The 10,577-nt window shown below is 33.8% G+C and overlaps 1 protein-coding gene across 2 annotated transcripts; it reads right to left on the bottom strand.

The window, feature by feature from the left end:
- Positions 1-624: 624 nt before the first annotated feature.
- Positions 625-5,777, bottom strand: LOC112024894 (nucleobase-ascorbate transporter 6). 2 transcript variants are annotated; one of them, XM_024057545.2, is made up of 15 exons: positions 5,425-5,777; positions 5,048-5,196; positions 4,574-4,671; positions 4,273-4,449; positions 4,078-4,178; positions 3,529-3,604; positions 3,339-3,398; positions 3,072-3,256; positions 2,709-2,805; positions 2,262-2,348; positions 1,941-1,999; positions 1,758-1,849; positions 1,602-1,679; positions 1,346-1,506; positions 625-1,221 (listed from the first exon to the last, which is right to left on the bottom strand). In XM_024057545.2, the coding sequence occupies exons 2-15, from the start codon at positions 5,157-5,159 to the stop codon at positions 1,003-1,005; spliced, it is 1,602 nt and encodes a 533-aa protein (XP_023913313.1). In that variant the 5' UTR covers positions 5,160-5,196; positions 5,425-5,777; the 3' UTR covers positions 625-1,002. The 2 variants fall into 2 exon arrangements, with proteins under 2 accessions (XP_023913313.1, XP_023913309.1); XM_024057541.2 differs by having other exon boundaries at positions 5,048-5,189.
- Positions 5,778-10,577: the final 4,800 nt, after the last annotated feature.

Genomic DNA, 10,577 nt, shown 5'->3' with positions numbered 1-10,577 from the left:
ACCAAACCTTACATTTTTAAACCAGTCACTCTATATTGAGCTAACCAAATGAGATTTGTGTTACAATATGTTAAAGGTATTTTGATGTTGATTAATTAGGCAAATTTGAATCATGAATGCAACCTTGGAATTAGTAGCGACATGATGAACATGGTAAGCTAGAAAGATTTACCAAAAAAAAAAAAAAGGGTAAAATGTTTGTCAATTGGAGCATTAAAAAATTTTGAAAAAATTGCGGAGATTTAAAAAAAAAAAAAAAAATCGCAAGGTATTGGTTTGGTGGAAATTTCTCAAACCAATTACGTGACATTAGGTAAAATCATTCATGTGTACTTTTATAAACACATAATCTATTTAATTTATTTATGATTTATTTAAATAATACATGTGAATAATTTTATAAGTTGTCCGCTAATATGTAAGAAGATGAGTTTTGCATGTAAATATTATTTAAGAAAGACAAATTTCCCTTATAAATTTGTGTACAACTTTCTCATGCATCATGTGGGCTAAGTCTAACAACTAATATTGTAATTTATGTTTAGATTATAATGATACAGGCTACGGGTTTTAGCTCAATGCCTCAGTGGGCAATAGGCATCTTATTATGAAATGAGAGATAGGGAGATCCAAACCTCACTCATTGGTTAAATCCACATTACAAACAAAGCTCTTGCCAAAAGTTTAAACCCTACACATCTCCATAAAAGGAACACATGAAATACCACTAGAGCCATAAATCTTGTATTGTACTGAAAAAAAGATAGCAACATTACATTTTTGCCAGTGCAATACCATTTTAGGTGGAACCTGAGGGAGGACTACTCAAGGGAGGCAGTGAAAAGAAGGTATTCATTAGTACTGCTAAGTTGATTTATATAGTTAAACAACTTAAGATAAAAGAGAAAAATGCGATCGATGTTACATAGTGTGATACAAACAAAGTGATATTGGAGGAGCATGATTTGGTTACAAGTCAAAACTACATGCCCCAATTAAAGATCAAACAGATGGGAAAAACTTGTTCAGATTGAAGGGAAGCGAATAGAATTCCTCGCTTCTTGTGTCTGTTTTGAACGACCGGAACCTATCCCACCAATGCATGCCTCTATCTTTCCTGGTTTGATTGTCTTTCCGGTGCAGTGTGATGTCAAGGAAAAAGGCCAACAAGCCAGCAACAAATGCTTCCGATGAGAAGGGCACGTTGATCATATCGTTAAACTGCAAAAACAATAGAGACATTTTGATTAATACCCACACAACCAAGGAAGAAAATTCTTTTGATTGGTCTTGAAAGACGATAGAAGTTATATCAAGCTAGATACAGGACAGAGAAGTTGTGTACCCATCTTGCTTCAGTGTGGACAGGACCATAGCCTTTAACAACTGTATATTCATTGAAGTATTGAGGTATTGATAAGCCCATGTAAATAGAGAAGCCTAATACAAACTTTGTCCTGAAGCTGTTTAAATTGCAAAACTGAAGAAGACTGAGGCCTGCTGATCCTGCTCGTGTATTATGAAAAAGTATTAAACAAATTATCCTTGAATTGAATTATAATGATGATTTAAAACCTGCTCCATAAGTTAATAATACCTACCCACATAGGCAAAGAACAGGCAGTATAAAGCTGCAATGATTGGTGCTGGGATTGAAGCAAAGACAGCTCCAAATTTTCCTGTATAGAATATGTATGTTATATTACATGCAACAAGGAGACAGATTTGAGTGTGAATTTCTTGTATGAATTACTCACCAAGGATGGAAAAGAAGATCATGAAACCAGCTGATATTTGGACAACCCTTCGGCTACCAACACGTGTCAATGCTAATAAACCCGCATTTTCACTAAAAATAACAAAGAACAGTATAATAGTTTGTCAAGAATTGATAGATCAGAATATTTCTAAGGATTTGGTGATTTGAACAAGATTCTTACACAGAAACTGATGACCCAATTCCAGTTCCAAATATCCCAGCGAACAGAATGCCCACTCCCTGATGTTGCAAAAATAATAATGTAAGTGTTAAAAAGGACAAGAAAAAAAAATGCTTCAGATATGAAGTCAACCAGAAAAAAAATCGTTACAATTATATAATCAGATCCCATAGGCTAACAATATAATTTTAGTAAATAAGCAGGGCAAACAAAAGCTCTCGGATATTAAATTGGCGCACGATGATTTGTGCATCCTATAAACTATATAAGAGTAAACTAGTAAAATGAGGGTGAAAATACAAGGCAATCATAACCTGTTACCTGCCAACCAACACCACGGCTAAGAATAGAAGGTGGCAGTGGAGTTGCACTTGCATACCTTGACACAGCAATGAAAGCGCCTGTGGACTGTTCAAACATAAAATCATGCAGAAATTAGCAAAGCTTACACAGTATAGCATATCAATATGGTAAGTTTCCATTCTTAATGAAACAAACCATTAAGCACACCAGAATTGAATAATTTATAAGAAATTTCATGTAATCAAGCATTAAATTAATTTCATTATTATATCAATAAGCATAGCAAAATTATAGTCATTCGATGCCTGTAATAGGGGAAAAGCTTAATTAATTAGACTTAATAACTATTAAGACGGCACTCCACCTTCAATAAACAATAAACACAGCAGTGTGCTACTGGGCAGTATTCTACAAGTAACAATGGACTCATGGAAATATATTGGACAAGCACAGAAGTAAACAAACCTCTACAAGAGCAACAAATGAAACAGTCATCATAGCAAAAGCTTCTCCCGCATCAAATGTGGGAGCTCCCCATTGAAAAGGATATGGAACTCTTATCCTGCACAAAACAGTGTTTGACAACAATAAGGCACAGAAATCACCAAAATGACACCTCATTGTGCCTTGTCATCTCAGATGCACAGGAAACATCTCAATTGATGCATCTCATTGGAAGAGTCAGATGCCAGTGTGGTAAATAGAAATATCTAATTTGTTCATGTGTAACACCTCTAAGCAATGTATGAGTTGAAATCCAGTAAAAAACATGACATCATAACTAAGATCCTATATTTCACATGTAAAAAACAACTACAAGAGCCTTACCATGGAGCAGCGCCAATAATTCCAGCACGATCAGTTCTGCAACTTATTTGAGTTTTAGGCCCTGTATTCTTGTAAGCCCCACCCACAGTGAGCAGATGAGCATAAATCCAAACAATCGCCACCGAGAATATAACAGCAAAGCGATCAAAGACATGCCTCTCCCCACGTATCAAATGAGGTACATACTGCCAATCATTGATATTATGTTTAGAATGGTTGCCTACGCTTAGAAAAGAGAAATAACTGCAAATGATGATTGAAGATTACCTGTGAAAGTAGTATCAGAATGATGAGTTGTGGCAGCCCAATCTCCACGCATTTTGCAAGCTAGACATTCAAAGTCAATAGCATATGAATCAGATACAATTTCAACAAGATATTAAGGAGGCAGAAGGCAAGGGGGAGTGGAAGAAAGAAGTGGTAATGACATTTTTGTTGGAAATAAATAGTTACATACCACAGGAAAACCAAACTCATATAGCCCAAAACCTGACAAAGCAACTAGGGGAACAGCAGCAATTGGACTTAGGAACCTGGACAATGTAGAGAAACATTAACACAGACCAACATAATTTGAGAGGAACTTGCAGCATGAAAAACACAATTAACAACCAAATTCACCAAATTTTGAATGTTTTTGGGTCAACTTAAGTTGTGTTTAATTGAAAATGTCATTGAGAAATTCGAATCATGGAATATTTATCACAACTATAGCAGTTCATACTAGCTCACATGGCACTTTCTCCTCCCCGAGAAAAGATGGAGGATAAGGCTGTGGGTTCAAAATTCACTGGATACATAACTTACCAGCAAAAAAGAAATAGGAGTTGACACTTGCAGCACACAAAGATTATTTTGAAGGAATAAGACTAACCTAAAACAAGTGCTAGTGGCAACAACTATGGATTTTAGTATATAACAACAGCTTGTGCAGACAAGCCAATGAAGAACCACTGCAACTGAAAAATCTAGTAGATTGCAATCATATTATAAAGTACTAACCAACCTCGCAACATTACGCCAAAGTCCACTAAAGCCAATTACGATCTGGAGAGTCGATGCTACAATGAGAGCACCCTGGGTTCCACGCATTATCCTTTCAAATTTCTGTTTATACATTACAAATCAGCTAAACCAGGATCATGATATAAAAACAATAGTGGAGCAGTAACCAAATTCGTTGGGATTCCAATGGACAAACCTCCTGTGGATTTAAAACATCACTGTATCGACCAGCCAAAATGATTGAAATGGTTGCTGGCACAAAGGTATAAGAAGCTCCGATCACAGCAGGTAGGCGAGTCCCAAAAAAGGTTTGAAACAATGTATTCAAACCAGCCACAAACAATATTGTCTGAATCATTTTTGCTTTCTCCTCCTAAAAACAAAAAATTGCGTTATTAACTATGGAGCACAGCTCATATAAATAGAAAACATCCATATAACAAAACAAGAAACATCAAAATTGTTGTCCAATTATGAATGTACTTGTCAAGACTTACATTGCCTCCTCCCATCTGTGGAACAAGAGATGCCGGGATCAAAACAGTTGTGCCGAGCATCACCAGGTAATGTTGGAAACCAAGTAGAATTGCCTCGGCTACATTTAAAAAACCGACCCCTCAATTCAAAATAATTACATTTTTTTTTTTTTTTATAGAAACGAATGCTTGTCAAAAATAAAAAACAGAATAATGCATAGAAATTTACAGAACAACAAATTTCAGAACTTTGTTAGATTTATCAAAAGAGTTCCATTAAAAGTTCACACCACCAACAAATACAGAATAATGCACAGAAGTTCCCTGTGAACATCACGAAAAAACAATAAATTCATGTTTGCTGAAACTAAGAATATGGCATTAATAGTGTATATACACTACATGGAATCTCTCAAATCAATGAATAACTAATGTAAACAGGGCACAGAATCAACAAAAGAATAAACTGGGCAAAAAGAAATTGGAGAAACTCACGCCATGGTGGAGGACTAGTTATGCAGAAAGAAATATTTGGTAGCTGATCTTTGGATGGATGTGGCTGTAGCTCTTCTTGTTTTGGTGGTGGTGCAGCTTGTCCACCTGCCATCTTTGTTTCTCTTCTTCTTTACGTTTCTTTCTTTTCCCTCAAAAGACATAAACCCAATAACAAAATTAGTCCTTTTTATTACTTACACACTTCAAAACCCAAATCTCCAAATAAAAAACCGAACTTCAAAAAATTCTCCCACTTCCAAAAGAAGATAACAAGAAATCAGAAAATCTTCACGAAAACCCATATGTCCCATGCCCCAAAAAAAACCTTTACCAGTCCAAAACTAGCTTAATACTAAGACCAAGAAAAACTCACTTACAAGTGTTTTGCGTATAATATGTGTAGCAGTAGTAGCAGCACTTATCAGAAACCAAGCGTTGCAGTGAAAAACACTCAACAAGCTAGAACAACTTGGGAGAATCAAAAGGGTGTGTTTTTAATGTGATTACATATAACATAATGCGTTAGTTTACAGTCCAAGATAAGAGCCACTTGGAGTCCAAGAAAAAATAAAGTGAACGTGATTGTTAAGAAGGAAAAAAAAAAAAAAAACAAAGGAAAGAAAGGAAAAGAAGAGAAAAGCAAAAGGAGAGAGAGAGATAGTGTTTGTGTTCCCTCCTAAAGTGAGAAAGAAACTAAAAATTCCTTCTCTGTGACCCAAAAGAATCTCTTACTTCATTCTTTTGTAAGCTTAATCTCCATTTTTTTATATTAGAGGCTTCTTTTTCTTCAATCACGTAAAGATAAAGTTTGTATGAAAGCATCTCCACCGTCACCTTTACCAATATGTTACCAGTTACTCACCACTATTTTATTGTATTACTGTCACTTTAAAAACAGCAAAAACCAGAACCTTTTGTTCTGTAACCACGTCCTCTGGACTCTAGTAAACTACTTACGTAAAAATAATAAAATATAACAGTATTTTTTTTTATTAAAAAAAAAAGACTTTAAAAAATGGGTATGTTTAATGTTGAATTTTATAAGGTAGTTGATTTTTTTTATATAGTAAGTTGAGTTATTTTCAATTTTTAGTGTATTTGCTTATTTGCAAAATTTTAAAAAACTATGGTTAAATTTTAAAAAATTACAATTTTTTTTTTGGGATTTACCAAACTTTGCAATTTCAGGTCCAGACTTTAAAATAAATAAATCTAGGAACAAAGTTTTGTTCTACAATTTGTTAAAATGATAGATTGTTGAAAATAAAAAAATATGACAATAATGAATTCATGGGAATATGATTATTCATCATTAAAAAAAAAAAAATCTTGCCATTTGAACAAGTCGGGGAATTAGTTTTGAAAACAGTTATGTCTGTAGCCATGTTGCTTTTAGAATACAATATTATTTTAAGGTTTAGTGATTATATCATCTAACTTATCTTTTAAGTAAAATACAATATGGAGCTCTACTAGTCATTGAGTTTACTCCTAAGTAGTGGGGAGTAGAGGACTTGGATCCCGTAATGGAAATTGCTTGAAAAAAAATTTTTTTTTTTTTTTTTTTTTTTTTTTTTTTTTTTTTTTTTTTTTTTTTTAAAAAACTTTATGGCCCCAGCTCAATGCCTACTAGCTAATGCACTTATAGAGTTAGGGTAACAGTTATAACTCACCAGTTCTTTGTTTACTAGTTTGGTTTCAATGGGTAGGATGCTACTGTGATAATGCCAAGTGGAAAACACTAGCATTTATTGTGACCTAAAATCCAAAGAACAGCGATGTGTTGGTGACTACTTAGGTTGCAAGATCCTAGTAGTGATTGGTCCTTCGCTTCTGAAACGCATACGCAACCTCCCACTATTTCTGTTTCTTCTAGCTTCAGGGCCTTGCATGACACTTGGTTACTGTGCTGTCTCTGCAGAGACTGAGAGATACGTCTTGTTTGTACAACCTTGAATTGAAACTGCACTTCTGGTTCTGGTGTAAACCAGGAATTTTCAACGCTCACGTCCAAATTTGCATCTACATAAATATTGGCACAAACATTTCAGCAGCTAGCTTTTCCTTTTTCTTTCTTGAACTCAAATTAGTGGGTAAAATTATGTTAATTAAGATGCCAAAGATAATGCTCCACTTGGTGACCAAAAGAACGTGTCAAAGCTATATATTGTCCAAATAAATATTGATACACGTAGTGTTATCGTATGAATCAAACATTGGCTGGTGGTGTAGTCCATAAGACATCAGTTGCTAGTGGTGGAGTCAATAAGACCCCATTAATTGGCTAGTGCTCAGTGGTACAAGGTTGCTAGAGTCATCATGGAATTAAACACCAGATGCTTTCTGTGCCTTGATTTTTTGGTGAAGGTATTTAGTATCATCGGGATATATTGCACTCCTTTCAAATGGGAGTGAGTCCGTCTCGTTTTCATATAACAATAAAAACATTTTTACTTTTCTAGGATTCTAAGCATTGTGGCCAATCATATCTGAGGAATTTATGTATCTATTGATGCAAAATGACACGTTATTTTCAATTGAATTGGGTTGCTTGGTGAGGCTTCAGAGATAAATAGATTGTGTTAGGGACATTTTTATTATTAGCTAATTTTTTGACAAAATGTACTTTATTTGTAATTTGGTAGATCTATGATGAATTTAATATTTCAAGAAACAAGTGTTCAAGTTTAGTATTGAAGTCATGCAAATCTGACCAAGAAACAAGTAAAGAATGTACTGCTCATTAAAACTCGACAGAAGTCTTGATAGAATCATTTTTATTGAGAATTACTGCGGAAACTCAACATAAGCTGTATCTGTCAAGAATTACGAAATCAGGTTTTCTAGATCTAACTACATGCATTTCCTTGAGTATTTGTGTAGGGTTTCTTTTCTCACAACCCTAGACATATATAAAGATTATTTTAAGGGCCGTCACAAGGTTGTTGCAATTGTTGTTACATGCATTGTGTAACCGAAAACAGAAATTGCACTAGTTCATCATATTTTCTGTAGAAGTTATTGCGTCTTTACGCCAAGGGTTTTGTGATCAAGGAGCTTCCTGATCTTCATTGTTGAATTAATTGAAAATTTTTGTAGCCAACATCTTTCTCAAATTAGTGTGTTAGTCGCTTACTGAGATCTGTGCATCATTGGTTAGTCACGTATTGGGATTCGTGCATTAAACGGAGAGATTGCTGTTACAGTACAAGTCTAATTAGGTATTGAGGTAAGGGTTCAACTATAGGTTGGTATTGGGTACTGAGATTCCTTTTACTTGTAACTGCTTGTTATTGATAATAGTAGATTATCAGAAGTGATGACCTTAAATTTATCCTGTGGGATTTTGTCTCGGTGGTTTTCTCCATTCGTAAACAAATCACTTGTATCATATTAATTTCTGCTACATTTAGTTATTTAGTGATTTGTTTGTGCCACCACATTATTGCATGTTAAATTGACTTAATTAATTAAATTAACTTAATTAATTCACTTGAGTAATTAATTAATTAATTTACCAAATGAGTCAATACATTCTGGACATATCATATTGAATTTCGGCCTACATCTAGAACTGTCTTTTGTACATGATACCTTTCTGTTCAAGTAAACTTAGAAAGGTTTTATTCCTTACCCCCACTCTGACTCGGCCCCTCAGCTTCCTTTCACAAACCCCAAAACATCATGACTAAACTAAATAAATTGATCAACTTTAGAAAAGAACAGAATGAAAGAAAGACAACATTACTTTTTTTTTTTTTTTTTTTTCAATTAAAGAAAGACAATAGTTTTCAAATACTTAGCTAGTTTGATTGTCATGCAAACACAGGAAGCACATTTAAAGATAATCAATGCCTTGGATACTAAGCTAAGATTAGAACAAAAGGAGGTGAGGGAGAGAAAATGACAGTAAAAAAGGTGGTTGGAATATACACTTTGTTCTTCTCATCTTCCTCTATTCAAACGTATGATTTGTTTGGTATGGCCATCAAAAGTATAGCTTTAGTAGTAATGTTTTTTTTTTTTTTTTTTTTTTTTTTTAATTTGATGTATAATGGTAAAGTTTTAGTTGTAGTATTTTTGCAATAAAAAGCTCTAATGAAAAAGAGTTATAATGTTTTAGAGTATTTGACAAATTACGGTGTAAAAATACATTGAATGCTTCATATGGACGTCTAGAGACATAGAAAATGTATAAAAATAGTTTAAGGATAAAACTTCAAATTTGAGCTTTTACTAAAAGCTCGTTTTAGGATTTTAAAGCTCTTTGGTAAAATTACCTGATAAGTATTAGTCATCTAAAGATCACTTGTCCAAAGATTCTTCATTCGTCTCTATCCTGAAATGGGGTAAAGGGAAGCTTCAAGAGCAAAATGGAACAGTTCCCAAGACAAGGGAGTGAAATCCTTGTCCTTGCTACACCAACCCATAATCATTGATCATAGGTGCAAATCTCGAAATCCTCATCTATGATCAAAACTATCACACCCATCAGCCATCACACCCTCGCTGAGGAAAGTAAAGGATAGGGGTACGCATAGATGATATTAAGGAGATTTTTTTTGGCCTAATTCATCACTGTGGATTAAAAAAATTTAAATTACCACATCTCATTACATAAGTCCAATTTAATTCACATAAATTAGGTTAGGTCAGATTGAACTTATAGGTTAGAATTTTTTTTATTACTATTATTATTAAATTGAGTAGAAAAAAATATATCACATCTACCACCTAAGTTGATAAACAAAATATACATTAATATATGAACTAATATTCAAACTCAGTTATACATTAATATATGAATTAATATGCATTAATATTGACTTTTATATAAAGTAGGAGAGAGAACTGGTTATTTAAAAAAATTTAATTATATAATATATTTTAAATTATGGGTGGGTCGGGTTAGGTCAGGTCAAGTTTGGAATTTTATGACCCGAACCCAACCTGACTCACTATCAAAAAATTTTTTGTAACCCAACCCACCAAGCCCTAAAAACCGACCCAACTTAGTGGGTTGAGTTGGGTTGGGTCGGTTTTGGTGGGGCAACGAATTGGCTACACACCCTTAGTAGAGGTAATTGTGAAGATGATGATTTGACCTAAATTGTATGTAAGTACCAAGTCCATACCATATCAAGGTATGAGAGAAAATTTCTAATTACTTGATTATCCGTTATTCTAGTTTTGTGCCTCGGCCAACACTACACTAATGTTCCTTGGATTTAGTGTTTTTAACAAAAAAAAAAACACAATAAGGATCTATGTTGACCAAATTTGCCAAACAACACAATTTAAAAAAGAAAAGAAAAGGAAAATAACATCCAAACGAAGTTATTTAGTTATGTAGTATATTTTTGAAACTTGAGTTTGTCAAACTTGAGTTTCAAGTAACACGCCAAGTAATGGAACCCATATTACTTGGAACTCAAGTTTTTTAAAAGTCGAGCTCTAAAAATGTGTTACATAACTAAATTACTTTGTTTGAGTGCTATGCTCCTTCTCTTTTTTTTTTTCTTTTTTTTTT

The sequence above is a fragment of the Quercus suber genome, unplaced genomic scaffold (genome assembly GCF_002906115.3).
Source record: "Quercus suber isolate HL8 unplaced genomic scaffold, Cork oak 2.0 scaffold_418, whole genome shotgun sequence".
In the NCBI taxonomy this organism is placed as follows: domain Eukaryota; kingdom Viridiplantae; phylum Streptophyta; class Magnoliopsida; order Fagales; family Fagaceae; genus Quercus; species Quercus suber.
The sequence above is the reverse complement of the archived record's forward strand: the minus strand, read 5'-3'. Positions and strand labels throughout refer to the sequence as shown.